Source organism: Benincasa hispida, chromosome 7, assembly GCF_027475165.1.
Source record: "Benincasa hispida cultivar pf3 chromosome 7, pf3_genome.v1.1, whole genome shotgun sequence".
NCBI lineage: Eukaryota > Viridiplantae > Streptophyta > Magnoliopsida > Cucurbitales > Cucurbitaceae > Benincasa > Benincasa hispida.
This window is the reverse complement of record NC_143484.1, coordinates 22,311,386-22,331,804: the sequence shown is the minus strand read 5'-3', so window position 1 is coordinate 22,331,804 and position 20,419 is coordinate 22,311,386. Positions and strand designations below refer to the sequence as shown.

The window sequence follows — 20,419 nt, the reverse complement described above, 5'->3', positions numbered from 1 at the left end:
TCTATTGGTACTTAAGTACGCTTGAGAAGGTACCAAGCCAATGGGATACTGAAGTACGTTGGAGAAGGTATCCTAGTAGCTCAATACTGAAGTACAAGGAGAAAGTATCTGAGTAGTAGTACTTAATGTGGCCACAGGTGAATAAAGTCAGAGATTGAACAAAAGGGTTCTCTCTGGACTAGTAGTTGGTATTGGGATTATCTTACCAGTTATATAGTACTTTGATTTGAGAAATGATTTTACTGTTTTATGTTTAAAACAGTTTTATATAATTTACGCTTGGAAAATATTTATGCTGCAAAAGTTTATATTTCAGATAAAACTATTTTCTGAAATTATGCATGAGAATTTACTATGTTTTCTCGGTCACTTATTGAGCGTAAGCTCACCCCGTTTTCAAATGTTTTTGTTTTCTTCCCCCACAGGTAACGGTCAAATCCTCTGAAGACAGCTCAGTATCTGCTCTGCCACTAAAGGACGAAAAGACTTGTAACCGTTTGCTAGGTGGTTACTGTTAATATTGTACACATGTTACTATTGTTTATATAGGGACTATGGTTTGTGGGTTTTGGGACTTGTAAATCAAATGTTGTAAATATTCTAAACATATTAAGTTTCTAAGTTAATAATTGTGGGCCTAAAGACGTCCCATTGCATATAATTTGTATTTGGTATCAGAGTTATTCCGCAAGAGTTTTTAGGTAGTAAGTGTCAGCCCGAGGGTTGATAACTGCTGCAGTCACACCCTTCTCTAAGCTAAGAGGGTGATCTGGGGCAGGGTGTGTGAGTTTGGTATCAGAGCATAAGATTTAGGGACAATTGAGGAATTAGTTGATACCAACTTGGTATTAAAGGATGGGTTATACGTAAATTTGGGAAAGATTTAAGCTAGCTTAATACTAAAACATAAGACTTTGGGTGAAAGAGAGAGTTCATGCATTAGATTGTCCCATAGATAAGTCCCTAACATGTGTGCTTAATAACTAGGCAAAGATGCTGAGAAAAAGAGGCAGACCGAGCAAGCAGACCGAGAAGAGGAATATTGACCCTACCAATGGAGGTCCTGAGGTCTCGTCAAACCCAGATCCGAAGGGGAAAAGAGTTAGAGACTCAGTAGAATAAGAGGTAACTTCTAAAAACGAGTCTAGTACACCAAAGGTAGGTGTAGATCTTCAGATGGAGGATCGAGTGTTCAATAGAATCACTCAAAGATTAGCGGTGAGTGTAGGATCGATTCAAAATGATCCAGAAAAGAAGTTCGGCGTCGAGAGGCCGAGAGCTTTAGGATCCACGACGTTCGATGTTACCACAGATCCATTTGATGCTGAAATCTGGTTGGATTTGATTGAGAAGTGTTTTAAAGTTGTGAGATGCCCTGAGGACCGTAAGGTCAAGTTAGTGACATTCTTGCTGCAAAAAGGGGCTGAGAAGTGGTGGAAAGTAATAGAGGCTAGACGAGATAGTTTAGAAACTATGACTTGGTCTGAGTTTAGACAAGTATTTAAGGATAAATACTACCCTAGTTTTTTTAGAGATGCGAAGAGGGAGGAATTCCTTAGGCTAACTCAGGGAGTAATGACGGTTGCTAAGTATGATAAAACATTTACTGAGTTATCTCAGTATGCCCCCCTGATCATCGCGGAAGAGAAGAAGAGGTGTAGGAGATTTGAGAATGGCCTAAGAAGAAAAATACGTACACCTGTTACCTCTACATCTAATTGGGTGAATTTCACTCAGTTAGTTGAGACCGCTATTCGAGTAGAGCGAAGTGTAGCGAAGAAGGATAGTTTAGAGTGCCTAGAGAAACAAGAAGTAAAAATTTAGATCCTCGTTCTCTGGATAGTTGGGGATAAGAAGTTTTGGGGGCATGAGCCAACAAAGTTTGAGTCGAAAGAAGTCCAGACCTATAGCTAAACAAAGTGGTAGATCAGTATCAGGTCGTGCTAGTGAGTCGGTGGCTAGTACGGGGAGGAAACCGCTGTGTGTAAGCTGTGGTAAACCTCATACAGGGGTATGCTACGGTAATAGGAATGTGTGTTTCCAGTGCGGACAAGCTGGGCATTTCAGAAGAGATTGTCCTTAGCTAAGTCGTGGAACACAAAATGAACAAAGACAAGTAACACAGACGGGGAACCAACCTAGAACGACCGGAACTAGAGGTGAGGGATCCAGTGTAGCTAAGCAGAAAGGGGTAGCTGGACGACCCCAACAGCAACAGCAGCAGTAGTAGGGTAGAATGTACGCTATGACACACCAGGAAGTGGAAGAGGCTCCAGATGTCGTAACTGGTACGATAACTTTATGTAATCAATCTGCTTATGCATTATTTGATCCTGGGGCTACACACTCATTCATATCTAGCATGTGTGCATTACATATAGATAAAATACCTGAACGTATGGATGAGAAATTATTTATCTCTATGCCTGTAGGAGATACTCTAGTGGTACATGAGTATTATAGGAATTGTGAAGTAATTCTTAGGGACCAAAGTTTTTGGGTCGACTTAATTCCATTAGAATTACTAGAATTTGATGTTATCTTAGGTATGGATTTCCTAAGTAAACACTATTTCACTATGGATTGCTTTAGAAGAGAAATATTGTTTAGGAAACCCGGTGAAAAAGAAATAACTCTGGTGGGAAGTAAAATAATACTCCCAGGAAGTTTAATATCAGCGGTAAAAGCTAAAAAACTGTTGAGTAAAGGAAGTAAAGCTTATTTAGCATATGTAGTAGTTTCCCAAGATAAGAAACTAAAACCTGAGGATGTACCTGTAGTACAAGAATTCTTAGATGTGTTCCCTGAAGAATTACTAGCCTTACCGCCTGATAGGGAAGTGGAATTTACTATTGAGTTAATTCATAGTACTACACCTATATCCCAAGTACCATATAGGATGGCCCTAACGGAGTTGAAAGAGTTAAAAGTTCAATTATAGGAACTTGTGGATAAGGGGTACATTCGACCCAGTGTATCACCTTGGGGAGCCCCAGTCTTGTTTGTTAGGAAGAAAGACGGTACTCTTAGATTATTCATAGACTATAGACAGTTGAATAAAGTGATCAATAAGAATAAGTACCCATTGCCTCGTATAGATGATCTCTTCGATCAGTTAAAGGGAGCAACAATGTTCTCTAAGATAGATTTGAGGTCAGGCTATCACCAGTTGAAGGTGAAAGACACAGATGTTCCTAAAACTACATTCAGAACTAGATATGGACATTTTGAGTTCCTAGTAATGCCGTTTGGATTGACAAATGCTCCTGCGGTATTTATGGACTTGATGAATAGGCTATTCCATTCTTATCTGAATCAGTTTGTGATAGTATTCATAGATGACATATTAGTGTATTCCAATAGTGTGGAAAAACATAAAGAACATCTAAGGATGGTATTACAAACTTTAAGAGAAAAGAAGTTATATGCCAAATTTAGTAAGTGTGATTTTTGGTTAAATCAAGTCATATTTCTTGGGCATATAGTTTCAGTTGACAGAGTTAGTGTTGATTCCCAAAAGATAAAAGCAGTAGTTAATTGAGAACGACCCCTGAATATAACCGAAGTACGCAGTTGTCTGGGTTTAGCAGGTTATTATAGGAGATTTGTGGAGGGTTAGTCTAAGATAGCCCTTCCATTGACAAACCTGACCAGAAAAGATGCGAAGTTTGAATGGTCGCCAAAATGCGAGCATAGTTTCCAAGTGTTGAAACAAAGGCTAGTATCACCACCAGTATTAACTCTACCTACACCAGGTAAGGCGTTTGATGTTTATTGTGATGCATCCCGACAAGGATTAGGATGTGTGCTGATGCAGGAGGGAAAGGTAGTAGCCTATGCTTCGCGATAGTTAAAGAAGCATGAATGTAATTACCCTACACACGACTTAGAATTAGCAGCAGTTGTGTTAGCTTTAAAATTTTGGAGACATTACCTGTTTGGTGAGCAATGTCATATATTTACAGACCATAAGAGTCAAAAGCATATCTTTGATCAAAAGGAACTAAACCTAAGGCAGAGAAGATGGCTTGAATTGATTAAAGATTATGACTATACAATTGACTATCACCCAGGTAAAGAAAATGTGGTAGCTGATGCTTTACGTCGAAAAACTAGATCAGCTGAAGCTAGTATTAATTCAGTGAAAGGTAGATTGATCCATGAGTTGTATAATGCTAGGGCAGCATTATCAATCGGTCGAAAAAGAGGATTATTAGCCTTATTTCATGTGCGTTCTACTCTTATAGAAAATATTCTATGTGAGCAATTAAAGGATTCTGATCTGAAAAAGTTAGCTGAAGAAGTGATAAAGGGTTGAGGACGGACTATCAACTAAGAGCAAACAAAGTACTACTAATGGAGGGTAGGATTTGCATACCTAAGGACTTAGCTCTTAAACAAGCTATCCTAGAAAAAGCACATAGTTCGACATATGCTATGCACCCAGGCAGTACGAAGATGTACAGAACATTAAAGAAATCGTATTGGTGGCCGGGTATGAAAAAAGAAATGGCAGAGTATGTTGAAAAGTGTCTAATATGTCAACAAGTTAAACCAGAGAGACAGAAAACAGCAGGATTACTTAATCCACTCCCAGTACCAGAATGGAAGTGGGAACATATTACGATGGATTTCTTGTATGGATTACCTAAGACACCAGCAATCGATGATGGTATATGGGTAATTGTGGATAGATTTACAAAAATAGCTAAATTTTTACCTATTAAAGCCACTTATACCCGGGACCAACTAGCTAAGCTATATGTTGATCGAGTTGTAAGTCAGTTTGGAGCTCCAGTTTAAATTGTATCAGATAGAGACTCCAAATTTACATCAAAGTTTTGGCCTAGTTTGTAGAAAGCTATGGGGACCAAGTTATATTTCAGTACCGCTTTTCATCCACAGACGGATGGTCAGTCTACGCGGACAATCCAGACATTAGAAGACATGCTAAGGGCATGTGTGTTACAATTCAAAGGCAGTTGGGAAGCGCATCTGTCGTTAATTGAATTTGCGTATAACAATAGCTACCATTCGAGTATCGGAATGGCACCATATGAAGCCCTATACGGAAGACCATGTAGGACTCCAATATATTGGAATGAAGTCGGTAAAAGGAAATTACTAGGTCCAAAACTTGTATGGCAAACATCAGATAACATTAAGATTATAAGAGATAATCTTAAGACGGCTCGAGATAGGCAGAAAAGTTATGCTGATAAGAAGAGAAGAGAATTAGAGTTTGAAATAGGTGATAAAGTGTTTCTGACATTATCTTCGTGGAAAGGAATACTCAGGTTTGGTAGAAAAGGGAAGTTAAGCCCGAGATATATTGGACCGTATGAGATAATAGAAAGGATTGGTCCAATGGCATATCGATTGGATTTACCTCCAGAATTATCTCGTGTTCATGATGTGTTTCATGTGGCAATGCTTAGAAAGTATGTGCCAGACCCTACTCATATATTATCTGAGCAACCGGTACAGTTGAAAGAGAATTTGTCGTATAAGGAGGAACTAGTGGAGATTCTGGACAGAAAGGAACAAGTCATGAGGAATAAGACAATCCCATTAGTAAAGGTGTTATGGCGGAATCATGCTATAGAAGAAGCAACATGGGAAGTTGAGGAGCAAATCAGAAATAAGTATCCGCAGTTATTTAACTAACAGACTTGTGGAAAAATTTTGAGGACGAAATTTTTATAAGGAGGAGGTAAATGTGAACCCCGAATCCTAATTTTACACTTAAGTGTGTTTTCTTATTTAAATTGTCTTAATTTTCCACTTAATTGTGTGTCTCTATATAAATTTGTATAAATAAGTTGAGTAGGTTGATGAGAAAGTTTGTATGGAATTGTAAAGAAGGAATGGGGATTTGAAAAAGAGAAATATGGAAACAAAGTTTGGGAAATTTGGGAAATTTCGGCTAAGTATAGAGAAGTTATGTGAAATGCGTTATGGATGAAGAAAGGATTGAAGAACTGAGAAAAATATGGGAAATTATTTTGGGGAAAATCTGGAAAAACGTATAGAAGTTGCACGGAGACAAACAATTCGCAGTAGCTAAGAGCGAGATCGTTGAGAGTGAGATCAGTGAGATCGTTGAGAGCGAGATCATTGAGATCGAGACCAGCGAGATTGGAGAGAAAATGGGAGAGAGCGAGATTGGATGGATGATGGGAGAGAGCAAGACTAGCGAGAAAGTTGGAGAGAGCAAGAGTGGAGAGAAAAAGAGAAAGCTGGAGAGAGCGAGAGAGAGAGCAAGATTGAAGAGAGCAAGACCAGCGAAATTGCTGGAGAGAGCGAAAATGAAGAGAGTGATATTTTGAGCGAGAAAGAGGGAGAGAGCGAGAGTGGAGAGAGAGAGACCAGCGAAAAAGTGGGAAAGAACAACACTGCCGAGACTGGAGAGAGTGACACTGCTGAGAGCGAAAAAAGCAAGAGCGCCTATGCGTTAGCCTTGCTTTGTCCGATTCGAACGTCACACCCACGCCTCGGCTATGCATTGAACGGCCGAGCAAGCTTCTGGCCGATGTATTTGGACACGTTGGGGTGGATTATGCATGTTAAAACCCTAATTTGAATACAAACAAAGCTTGAACATGTAAGGGAAAACGTCAATTAAAATCTAGGTGTCCGATTAAGAGAAATTCTTAAACCCTAAGAAAGTGTGTTGGATGCATTTGAGAAGAACACATTGAACCAAGGTGAAGTCAGCTTACGTTGATAGAGGGAGGATTAAACATTTGGCCATGCAGCCAAGTAGGTGCTGTCAATCCCACGAGCAATTTGAACGCCTATAAATAGGGAGTTGGGATTTCATTTTCAAATCACACAAAAATCATAAATTTCGTAGAGAAAGTAGAAGCGAGTGAGGGTTCAAAGGAATGTGTCAACTTTGGACGAGAAGATCTTCCAATCTACTCGTGCATTTAGAGTGATTCTAAAGCCATCTGGAAGCTATGGAAGTCTAGGTTTTATTATAGGGCCGCCAGAGGAAAATCTCAAAGGAAATGGGCTGAAAGTTGAGAAAAAGGCAGAAAGGTCAGACTGTCGGATAAGTCTGGGCTAGTCTTGAAGATTTTGAAATTCCGGCCAAACCATGAGAAATTATGAGCTGAAAGTTTAGGGTAAGATGACTAAAACATTTTAGAATAAGTTTGTAGAAAGAATTATTTCCAAATAAGGTTCGAAACTATGAGTAATCTAAGTTGTAATTTGAATCTGGATTCTAGGGGTGAAAAAGAAACCCGAGGAGCTACTAGTGTGAGAAGTTCCTAAGAGTTCGAGGTGAGTGGCTAAAATTTTTTAGAATGTTTTCGAACTAAAACATTTTTAAACTATTTTGATTACAACATTTACAGAAATCATGTTTGCGAAAATAATTCTCATGCTTACTAGTTTTATAAAGTGGTTTCCAAGCAAGTTTGAATTGTGATTTGAACGCATGCATATTGTTGAAAAACTATTTACATATGTATATGTATTGATTTTATCCAGCATGCGTTACCATCTTTAAAGCCATTTTGTATATGTGTTATACTGTACATGCTTTAAAGAGAAAAGTTGTTTATAAATAGTTTTGGTAAAATGCGATGCCGAAGTACAAGGAGAAGGCATGCACCCAACTAGATACTGAAGTACAAGGAAAAGGTATCTATTGGTACTGAAGTACGCTTGAGAAGGTACCAAGCCAACGGGATACTGAAGTACGTTGGAGAAGGTATCCTAGTAGCTCAATACTGAAGTACAAGGAGAAGGTATCTGAGCAGTAGTACTTAATGTGGCCACAGGTGAATAAAGTCAGAGATTGAGCAAAAGGGTTCTCTCTGGACTAGTAGTTGGTGTTGGGATTATTTTACCAGTTATACAGTACTTTGATTTGAGAAATGATTTTACTGTTTTATGTTTAAAACAGTTTTATATAATTTACGCTTGGAAAATATTTATGCTGCAAAAGTTTATATTTCAGATAAAACTATTTTCTGAAATTATGCATGAGAATTTACTATGTTTTCTCGGTCATTTACTGAGTGTAAGCTCACCCCGTTTTCAAATTTTGTTTTTTTCACCCACAGGTAGCAGTCAAATCCTCTGAAGACAGCTCAGTATCTGCTCTGCCACTAAAGGACGAAAAGACTTGTAACCGTTTTCTAGGTGGTTACTGTTAATATTGTACACATGTTACTATTGTTTATATAGGGACCATGGTTTGTGGGTTTTGGGACTTGTAAATCAAATGTCGTAAATATTCTAAACATATTAAGTTTCTAAGTTAATAATTGTGGACCTAAAGACGTCCCATTACATATAATTAGTATTTGGTATCAGAGTTATTCCGCAAGATTTTTTAGGCAATAAGTGTCAGCCCAAGGGTTGATAACTGCTGCAGTCACGCCCTTCTCTAGGCTCAGAGGGTGATCTGGGACGGGGTGTGTCACTTTACTTAAGAGTTTCCTCCATTTTCGCACCAATGCTGTTTTGAATAGGATTGACTACAACCTGACTACTCTGATCAATGAGCTACAGACCTTCCAATTCTTGATGAAAAGCAAGGAACATAAGGGTGGAACAGGGAAAGCTCCAGACCTCAATGAGGCAAATGTTGCTTCATCCTCAAAGAAGTTCCACAGAGGTTCGACCTTTGGGACAAAGTCTGTACCTTCTTCCTCCTACACCAAAAAGGGGAAAAAGAAGAAGGGTCGATAGAGAAAGCTAACCCTGTAGTTGCTACTCAAAGGGGAAAAGGCCAATCAAGGTTGTAAAGGGAATTTGTTTCCATTACAACCAAGATGGGCATTGGAAGAGAAATTGTCCCAAATACTTGGCAAAAAAGAAGAAAGACAAACAAGGTAAATATGATTTACTTGTTTTGGAAACTTGCTTAGTGTAGAATGATGATTCTACCTGGATTATAGATTTTGAGGCCACTAACCACGTTTGTTTTTCATTTCAGGGAATTAGTTCTTGGCGGCAACTAGATGCTGGTGAAATCTAAAGGAAATTTAGCATGAGGATTTCCATGAGCAGTAGAAGGATCGTTCCAAATTCTATTCGAGTTGAACATAAACAATTGCAGTACAAGAACGGAAACTAACTGGTCATGCAAAACATGAAATAACAACATGCTTACAAAGACTATCAAGGGATGGAGTATGCATACCTTTGAAGAAACATTCTTCAAACTCCCTCGATCAATCTACAAGCGTCCACAGCACAGCAACACGAACGCAACAACCGGTGCACAGAACGAACACAACGATCACGAACCCAATGAAGAACATCCACGAACCAATCCAGTCACACTCGATTCATAAAGTGAGTGAGGACACCACCACAATGGTTACCTTGGTATTCTCGGTGTGAGAATCAGAAGTTATGGGCTCTGTATGATCTTAGCTTGAGGAACAGACAGGAGGACAACGATTGCTATCGAGTAAGTGGGAGATAGGAAGTTGTCTATCGTATAGACGATATGCTCGATCGTGTAGTAGATGGCAGCCTATCGTATAGACAAAGCCATGCAATCGTTTAGCTACGATCAGCTGATGAACTATCGCATAGTCAAACTCTATGATCGTTTAGTCTCTCTATAGGTATCGTTTAGTAAAATACTTTCACTTGATAGTGTGTAGCTTTCCAAATCAAGTAACTACTAATTTTAGGAAAATATTTTTTCTTTTATCTCACGGTTACCATAAAACCACCAATAACCTTCCACTCAATCGGTTATTAGAGAAAAAGATTTAATTATCAAATAATTAATATAAATAAATATGATAACCAACTAACCATATTATATTTATAACCTATAGTTTTAATATTTCATCTCATGAAACATACAAACCATAGTTCTTTTTCTATTTTAGGGTTAATGTAAATCATATTTACATTTATCCTCCACTTGAGATATCTCATACGTCACACCAATTATATCTTATATAATTAAATTTTCTCTTGTTAATTTGAACATTTCAAATCAACCTCAGGAATTGATTCTCAACTTCAATCCATTGAGCTACCAAGGGGACCTTATAAACCTATAGCTTGAAGCTCCAACAGTATGTGAATAACTGACTAAACTCTTTAGTTGTGGGATCCACTATCTATTAATTGTCGAACACTCTACTAAAGACCGATATCTGCACTCTTCTCATTATAGATATATTTCCGTGTCTATATCAACCAATCAACAGTGCAATAACCCTTCACAGAACGCTCGTAAGTATAGCTCGGCCAATTTATCGTTTCGTCCTTGTAATGAATTATGAATGAGTCCTCTCTTCCAAAGAGAGGATGTGGCCACTATGTTCAAGACCCGGAATCAGCCTTTAAGGGAGCAATCTATCTACTTACCCCTGTTTCGGGGAAGGAGTGAATATCATCTTGTGTAACTGAGTTCCTAGCTCTCCAATCAGACAAATCCCCAAAAAAGTAGGCTTGTTGAGTTGGCAATCTGGCCACTCTCACCCATACTAATCAAAGGACCGCCCTCAAAGGCAGAAGATCCCAAAACACTCAGGATTAAGGTCATATCACCTATGGTCGTTTAAGTGAGATGTAAGTCTCAAGTATCAAAGATGTTATATAAAGAGACTAATTATCTCGTGGTCTGATCTTATACAAACTCTTTGTATAGGACACCGCCGCCCACATGTCCCACATGAATGGTTAGGATCAAACTATCTGTAGTAGTTCACAACACTTATAAACCTCTACAAAGCAGGTCGTATCTGTAGTATCACCAGGATAAGGTGTCCCTTCTTTATCCTTATACTACAGGCCTTTTTAGGTTATTACTTAAGGTATGGTTCACTTGTATATCTCATATACATGCTTAAGTTTACATACAATAACCATGTATCTTTGTTTGTTGAATATGAGTAAATGAAAATAAAACAACTCTTATTTTATTAATGAAAATGTGTACAATGTTTACAAACTACGAGACTCCGAGAGAATTAGGACACCAATCCCAACAAGATCACGATTCCGGTAGGAACTGGGCACGTCGTCTCGATTGTGGTATTGGGAGGTCTCCAGTTGACTTTATAGAGAAAATTTCTTATTTTAGAAAATATATATGTAGTTTCTGATTTAAAAAGGAACCTTGTTTCTGTAAAGTATTTGCTTGAACAATGTTATGTTATCAACTTTACTGTAATAAAGTGTTTATTTCCAAAACAAATGGTGTTGATATTTGTTCTATAAAGCTGGAAAACAACCTTTATGTGCTAAGACCTTTAGCTATTAAGGCACTCCATAATACTAAAATTTTTAAGACTACAGTAACTCAACATAAAAGATTTAAAATTTCTCTTAAAGAAAATGCTCAATTTGGCATCTAAAACTAGGATACATCAATCTCAATAGGATTGAGAGATTGATGAAGAATGGACTTCTAAGTGAGTTAGAAGAAAATTCTTTACCTGTATGTGAGTCTTGCCTTGAAGGCAAAATGACTAAAAGACCTTTTACTAAAAGATATCATACGGCCAAAGAGCCTCTAAAGCTAGTACATTCAGACCTCTGTAGTTCGATGAATGTCAAAGAAAGAGGAGATTATGAATATTTCATCACCTTTATTGATGATTATTTAAGATATGGGTACATTTATTTAATGTAACATAAGTCTGAATCTTTTGAAAAGTTCAAAGAATTCAAGGATGAAGTTGAAAATGCATTGAACAAAACAATTAAAACAATTCAATCTGATCAAGGTAGAGAGTTTATGGATTTATCATTCCAGAACTATTTGATAGAACATGGAATAGTGTCCCAACTCTCAACATCTGGTACATCTTAGCAGAATGGTATATCAAAAAGGAGAAATCGAGCCCTATTGGACATGGTTCAGTCTATGATGAGTTACGCTTCTTTACCTGACTCGTTTTGGGGTTTTGCAGTAGAGATTACAACATACATTCTAAACTTCGTTCCATCCAAGAGTGTTGCTAAAACACCTTTGAAATTATGGAATGGTCATAAAGCTAGTTTACATCATTTCAGAATCTTAGGGTGCTTGAGGCAAATCCTAAGAAACAGGAACCTCGTTAAAAATTGTGTCTATTTATAGGTTACCCTAAAGGAACGAGAGGTGGTTTCTTCTTCAATCCTAAAGAAAACTAAGTTTTTGTATCGACAAACACTATTTTTCATGAAGAATACCATAGAAGGGAGCACAGGCCCCGCAGTAAAATTGTGTTGAATGAACTTTCCAAGGAAACTACTGAACCTTGTGTTGAATGAAGGAACCTCGACGCGGTGGGAGGGTTGCGAACCCACCAATCTCTTACATGGGTTTAACTGAAATCCTAACTATGGTAGTTGAAGGAGATGTTGAGGATCCATTGTCTTGCAAGAAGGCAATGGAGGATGTAGACAAAGATGAGTGGATCAAAGTTATGGATCTTGAAATCGAATCGAAGTACTTCGATTTTGTTTGGGATTTTGTAGATCTATTTGATGGGGTTAAACTTATAGGTTGCAAATGGATCTACAAGAGAAAACAGGGTGTTGATGGGAAGGTTCATATCCTCAAGGCTAGACTGGTGGCAAAGGGTTATACCCAGGTTGAGGGAGTCAACTATGAGGAGACTTTCTCATCTGTTGTCATGCTATAGTCTATTCTGATAGTCTTGTCTTATGCCTCATATTATGACTATGAGATTTGGCAAATAGACGTCAAAACTGCTTTTTTGAATGACAATCTTGAGGAGACCATCTATATGTAGCAGCCAGAGGTATTCACAACCTATGGTTAAGAGCAAAAGGTTTGCATGCTTAATCAGTCCATTTATGGACTGAAGCAAGCTTCTCAATCTTGGAACATAAGATTTGATACTGTGATCAAATCTTATGGCTTTGACCAAAACGTTGATGAACTTTGTATATACAAGAAGATCATCGACAGTTCAGTAGCTTTCTTAGTGTTATATGTTGACGATATCCTACTCATTGGGAATGACATAGTTGGACTATCTTCTATTGTTCATTAGAGGGATCAGTGGTACTTGAGAAGCTAGATATAACTTCATGGGGAAAACGGTAATTTTGGCCTAGTTGTACTTACGAGAAATTTGTGAAGAGTCATCTTACTGTTGATTGGTTATATCCAATGGACACAAAAATATATTTGTAGTACGAAGAGTGCAGCTGTTAATTTTCAGTGGAATGCCAAACGGTTAACAGGTGGTAAATAATTTAATTAAAGAGTTTAATTAATTATTCACGCACCGTTGGAGTTTCAAGCTACAAGTTCATGAGGTCCCCTTGGTAGCTCAATAGGACTAAATAAGAATCAGTATTTTGATTAATTTGGATTGTTCAAATTAATTGAGGGAATTGATTATATAATTATTATAATGTGATATAATTATTATAATGTATTTGATACATTATATTATTTATGAGAGGAATCAAATATTTGAATATGATTCAAATGTTGATTATATGATTTTGATTCATAATTGTTAAATTTAATATAAATATGATGTATATTAAACAACATATGTGAGAGAAAAGAAACTATAGGTTCTATTGTATATCATACAATATTAAAACTATAGGTTATATATTAAATTTGATATAACATATAGTTTAATATATATTATGTGATAAGTTAGTTATCATATTTAATATATTAAATGATAATTTAAATAAATTTGTTTTATTGATTTTTTTAAAATTAATTTAATTTGGATGTGGGAGGGAGTTACAACTCCCTCCCTTCTTTTCTCTCTACCCATGGTTTTGTGGTTTTAGGATTTTGATCTTCTTCAACCTATGAAAGATAGAGATAGTGAGAATCACGTCGTTTGTATCATTATACAAAGTACGCCACATCCATAATGTCCCCCGGATGAGGTACCCAATCTCATCCATATACTTATAGACCTTTTTGGCTATATACTATAACTTGATCATCTTTTATGTCTCTACATAAAGTTACATTATTCATGCTGAAGGAAATCAACACTCGAGATTTCCATGAGTAGTGGAAGCAAGACTATTCCAAATTACAATCATCAATCAACAAATCATTTAAGTCGAATTCAATACAAGCAGTTATACAATTTACAGAGAAATTACAGCATGAAACAACAAATGTATAGAGGGAAAAACTGTACTAACAAAGGCAGAAGCGTTTCCACGCTACGATGCGCAACTGCTCGAACAATAGCGACCACGAACACTCATCTACACGACCGGAACACTGCACGAACACTTCACGCTCATCCTCAACAATCTCCTTGGTCACGAACTCCTCCGCAACAGCGAATGACCTCTGCAGCACCACGAACAACCTCCGAAAAACCTCGACAGTGTCGAGTTGAGTCTGACACCACTAACAAGGCGACCATGGTATTCTCGATGTGAGAATCCAGAGGGTGGGCTCTGTTCGGACTTGATGTGAGGCAGACGAATGGAGAAAACAGCGATCGCATACATAATTGGGCAAGTGGGAGAAATCGGAGACCTATTGTATAGGTCGATGCCTAATCGTTTAGATAAAACTATGCGATCATCTAGCAAAAGCTATGCGATCGTTTAGCTCTATCGTTTAGCTCAGTCGATTCTATATGATCGTTTACCTTAGGCCAGTGATCATCTAGCAAAGCCATGCGATCGTTTAGTAAACATTGCACGATTGTTTAGCTCATCCAGCCGTCGTTTAGTAAATCTGTATTTATTTGACGACTTCTATGCGTTTCTTTTCACCGGAGAGAAAACTCAAAATATTTTCAAACTTTTGTAAAATCCTCCTCTTTCAAAATAGGAAACCACTTTTCTTTAAACTCACGGTTACCATGATCAATAACCACCCCACTATATTTAGTTATTTAAAAGAAAAAGTATTAATAATCTAATATTTAATATTATTATAAATATAAATGATAACCAACTTAACATACTATATTTATAACCTATAGTTTTAATATTTCATCTCATGAAACAAACCATAGTTCTTTTTCTATTCCATGGTACTTAATGTAAATCTCATTTACATGAATCCTCCACTAGATGTATCTTATACATCATACCGATTATATCATATATAATCAAAATACCTCTTGTCAATTTGAACATTTCAAATCAACACCAAGAACTGATCCTCAACAAAAATCCAAGCTACCAAAGGGACCTCATGGACCTGTAGATCCAAAGCTTCAACGATACGTGAATAACTGACTAAGCTATTTAGTCACGGGATTCACCATCCATTAACTGTCAGGAACTCCACTAAAGACCGACAGCTGAACTCTCCTCACTACAGATATATTATGTGTCCATCTTAGCCAATCACTCGTGCGACAACCCTTCACAAATCGCTCGTAAGTATAGCTGGGCCAATAACCATTATGCCTTAGTAGTTACATCTGTCTCCTTAAGCACCACTGATCCCTCTAACGAACATAAATCATAGTCCTACTGTGACTAAGTCTTCTCTTCCAAAGAGAATCTGTGGCTACTATGTTCAAGCCTGGAATCAGCACTTAAGGGAGTAATCTCTTTACTTATCCCTGCTTCGAGAAAGGAGTGAATTCCATATTGTGGATTGAGTTCCCAACTCTCAGATTAGACAAGTCCCCAAAAAAGGTAGGCATGTTGAGTTGGCATTTTGACCACTCTCAGCCATACTAATCAAAGGACCGCCCTCAAAGGCAGAAGTTCCCAAAACACTCAGGATTGAGGTCGTGTCACCTATGGTGGTTTAGGTGAGATGCAAGTCTCTAGTATCAATGACGTTATATACAGAGTCTATTCATCTCGTGGTCCAGATCTTATACAAACTCTTTGTATAGGACACCCCCGCTCCACGACTCCACACGAATGGTCAGGATCAACCATCTGTAGTAGTTTAAAACATTTGCAAACCTTTACAAAGCGGTCGTATCCGTAGTGTCGCCAGTATCATGTATTCCACCTTAATCCTTATACTATAGACCGATTTAGGTTATCACTTAAGGCATGATCCACTTGTATATCACATATACATGCTTAAGTTCACATAAGATAACCAAGTAGCTTCGTTTATTGGATATGAGTAAATGCGAGAATGAAATAACATTTATTTTATTCATTGAACAATGTGTATCTTTACAAAACAACGAGACTCCGGGAGAATTAGGACACCAATCCCAACAATCTCTCACTTGTCCCAATGACTTGAGAGACTAATGTATAATACAATATAGAAATGTACAATATACAATAAACTAGGGCATACCCCAGTATCATCTCTCACTTGCCCTAGACAAGATGCCACATGTCCCGTAGACCCAGACTTTCTAGGTGACCCTCAAACACGTTAGCCGTAAGGGCCTTTGTAAAAGGATCAGCAATGTTGTATTCCATAAGGATCAGATCCTTAGCTCCATAAACATTTGATCCTTTAGAATCCTGCATCCTATACATGATCTTTTCTAGGTGATCCTTTGGAATCCTACATCCTGTACCTGATCAACATTTGATCAATGTACGATGCCTAAGACAGGACTAACTGTTCGTTCTTGCAATCCCGAATGATCTGGATCTCGAGAACATACTATACCTCTCCCAAATCTTTCATTTGGAACTGGGCAGCAAGCCAGCTCTTAATGTCAGTTAGATATCCTAAATCATTCCCAATGAGTAGGAAATCATCCACATACAGTACCAGGAAAGCAACTGAGTTGTTGATGATCTTCTTGTAAACACAAGGTTCATCAATGTTCTGGTCAAAGCCAAACGACTTGACAGTAGTGTCAAATCTGATGTTCCAAAATCGAGATGCTTGTTTCAGCCCATAAATGGACCTATTAAGCTTGCAAACTCTTTGCTCTTGATCTGGAACTACGAACCCCTCTTGTTAAGTCATATAGATGGTCTTCTCAAGATTACTATTAAGAAAGGTAGTCTTGACGTCCATTTGCCATATTTCATAATTATAAAATGTGGTTATGGACAGGATAATCTGGATAGACTTGGGTATAACCCTTTGCCACGAGCCTAGCCTTAAAGGTTTGCACCTTTTCCATCTATACCTCTCTTTCGCTTATAGATCCACTTACACCCAATAGGTTTGAACCCATCAGGTGGATCAATAAGCTCCGAGACGTTATTGAAGTACATAGACTCCATTTCCTGGTTCATGGCCTTAACCCATTCATCTTTGTCAACATCCTTCATTTCTTTCTTAAAAGACAACGGATCCTCAACCCCATCATTCGTAGTGACGTTTTAGGGTTCATAAAACCCATGTAGCGATCCGGTGGGTTCATAACCCTCCCACTATGTCGAGGCAGTCTCAACTCTTGAGTTGGTTGACTAGACGTTCTGACTTCAACAACTCTCGTTGAATTGTCGGCCTGTTCAACAACTCTTATTGAATCCTCAGTAGTTTCAGTCTCACTTGAGATCTCACGTAAAACGAGCTTACTTCGTGGCTTATGATCCCTTGTGTGATCTTCTTCCAAGAAGATAACATTAGTGAAAACAAACACTTTTTTCTCACTTGGATCATAGAAGTATCCTCCTCTGGTTTCCTTGACGTAGCCCACAAAGAGGAATACCTTCGAACGCGGTTCCAACTTTTTAGGGTTAGTTGCTAGCATATGTGTCAGACAGCCCCAAATCCTGAAGTGGAGTAAACTACCTTTACGAGGGGACGTTGTTCAAGAAATAACATGCAGTATGTACTGCATAAGTCCAAAACGAGTCGGGAAGATGAGCATAACTCATCATAGACCGAACCATGTCCAACAAGGTTCTGTTTTTCCTTTCAGATACACCATTCTGTTGAGGTGTGCCAAGGGCCGAGAGTTAGGATGCAACCCCATGTTCTATCATATAGTTCTAGAATTGGAGGTCTATATACTCTCCACCACGATCAGATTGTAGTGTTTTTATCTTTTTACCTAACAAATTTTCAACTTCAGCTTTATACTCCTTGAACTTGTCAAAGGCTTCAGACTTACGTTGCATTAGGAAGAGATACCAAAACCTTGAATAATCATCTATGAAAGAGATGAAATATTCATACCCACTTTAGGCTCGAACATTCATCGGATTACAGAGGTCTGAATGTACAAGCTCCAAGGCTTCCTTGGCTCTGTAACCTTTTCTAGTAAAAGGTCGTTTGGTCATTTTTTCTTCGAGGCATGATTCACATACCGACAAGGAGTTTTCTTCTAAACTCTTTAGAAGTCCACTTTTCACCAACTTCTCAATCCTATTGAGGTTTATGTGACCTAACCTTAGATGCCAAAGATACGTTTTCCTTTGGAGAAACCTTTGTCTTTTAGCTGTTGTTGTCGTACTGAACATTTCAATGTTAAACAAGGCTTTTATGACTAACGACCTTAGTATATATAAGTTATTTTCCATCGAACCAGAACCAATCTTCATTCCATTCTTAAAAATAACCTCACCATTACCGACTCGAAGAGTCATCTCTCCTTGTAGGAACATTTGCCAAAAACTAAATCTTTGGTAAGAGAAACTGACATGAATGGTAGCACCTGAATAAAGAATCCAAATCATCATTCTCTACCAGACATGTATCCAAGACCAATAAATCATATTTACTGTCTTTTCTCCTCTTTTGGAGAGTGGTGGGATGGAGGTCATTTGCCACGAAATTCGTTTCACGTGATTCTTTCCACTATAATAAATCGGTCATTTTTAAAAGCTTTAAATAAAAATACTAACGATTTGCTGAAAAGAAAAACACATCGACCTACGTTAGGTTTTAAGCAAATACCCATTGTAAAACAAAACAACAACCAATAAGGTTTTAGCAAAACTAACATGAACCTCGTGTGACATCTAGTTTCGCAATGACGCTTCAAAAGTTTAGGACAAAAGCTGCCTAAGGGAGGTCAGTTATCCCTGCTCTGAATTGAGAAGGAATCAACCAATCATTAATACTAGAACAACTCTTGTTCCTATAATAACTAGCCATCATTGATTTGGCCAAGAGATCATTAACTTACTTAACAATCTCCCGTAAGTGTGACCCGCTATTTTAAGCCCTAGAGGTCCGTCCCAAAAGGTCAATCCTAAGGGAAAAATCCGATTGGGGCAAAACCTAAAGCGACCCTATCCATTTCTGGAGTTCACCTTGATATTGACCAACTACACAAAATCCTTCCTAAGGGGGCCGCTACCAAGGCGACACCAGGGTGTACAGAATGATCTCACTGTGTGAACCAATGACAGAGACCATAGGATGTGTTGATACATACCCTTCACCCACTTACTATAAATACTCTCTCCGTCCACTGTGATATTGACTCATGCAAATACCATCCTAAGGGGGATGCATCCTGGGGCATCTCGAGGCCAAGCATGAATCTCACGGTGTAAACATATAGGGAGAAACGTGAGTGGAATCATAAACATATCTGATACGCCTCCTCCTCCCACTGAGTATTTTATAACCTAGGGTTTAGCTGACATAGAAAAAACACGACTAAGGATTTTAACTAAGTGACTTTTAGGTTTTCCCAAGAGTAACTTTTACCTTGGATAGTTGAACAACTTTTGATAATCATCCATTAAACTCTTTAATAGAGTCTTTGACCAAATCGACGCATGCTTGTTGAAAATCTATCTAATTCACCTTTCCAGGTAGGTTCCCAGATAAGGGTGTTACGTTTCCATCAACTTAAGAACCCCAGCCTAGCCAAAACCCGCCTTAGACAAAAGGTCCCTTATAGATAGGTTTACAACAAATTTAATCTTTTATTCCAACCAATTTAATCCTATTAAATCGATTTTAAAAGACTAATCTAGGTTACTAAACTCTTTAGAACCACTTGAACTTAGGTCTATCTCAATTCAATTTTAAAATGCTTTTAAAAAACATGAGTTCACCCTAAGTCTGCATGCAACTCTAAATTATTGATTTTAGGTCTAATTTTCTTTATAACACTTATAAATGGAAACAACCACCACAATACGAAGCTAACACATGCAAGGCATTCATAACGATTATAAACGGCCTAAGTGTCATACTCAATGCATTGTCCTGTCATTGCTACTTCTTTTAGATAACACTTATACAAAACAACAATGAAACAAGCAAAACATGCTTCCATTCACCCTTAGACTATAACAATTATAATAAAAGGATGATCGAGCAAGCACTCCAAAAGATGAAATCAAAGGATTTTAACTTGCACATTATCCATATAACTAAAAAGTAAAAAGGCCCCTAAAGCAACACCAAAACTTCAAGCAATTAAACAACACACCAAACAGATACAGAACTTCAATCAAATGAAACCACAAAAAACATCTTCAACCAAAAGATGTTATTGAGGGTCAATCTTTGACATGAAGGTAGTCAAACCTAGATTATCCAAACAAGATTCCAAAGACGAATTAGATTCAGATTGATGAAGAAGCACAATAAATGGTTAAACAAGAGAGA

The 20,419-nt window shown here is 37.8% G+C and overlaps 1 protein-coding gene across 1 annotated transcript; it reads left to right on the top strand.

Annotated features, from left to right (window-relative positions):
• Nucleotides 1-5,046: 5,046 nt before the first annotated feature.
• On the top strand, nt 5,047-5,667 carry LOC150035037 (uncharacterized). The gene has a single exon (XM_090315210.1). The coding sequence runs from the start codon at nt 5,047-5,049 to the stop codon at nt 5,665-5,667; it is 621 nt and encodes a 206-aa protein (XP_090171336.1).
• Nucleotides 5,668-20,419: the final 14,752 nt, after the last annotated feature.

Coding starts and splice junctions, on each gene's coding strand:
- LOC150035037 (XM_090315210.1), top strand. CDS start 5,047: ATGGCACCATATGAAGCCCTATACGGAAGACCATGTAGGACTCCAATA.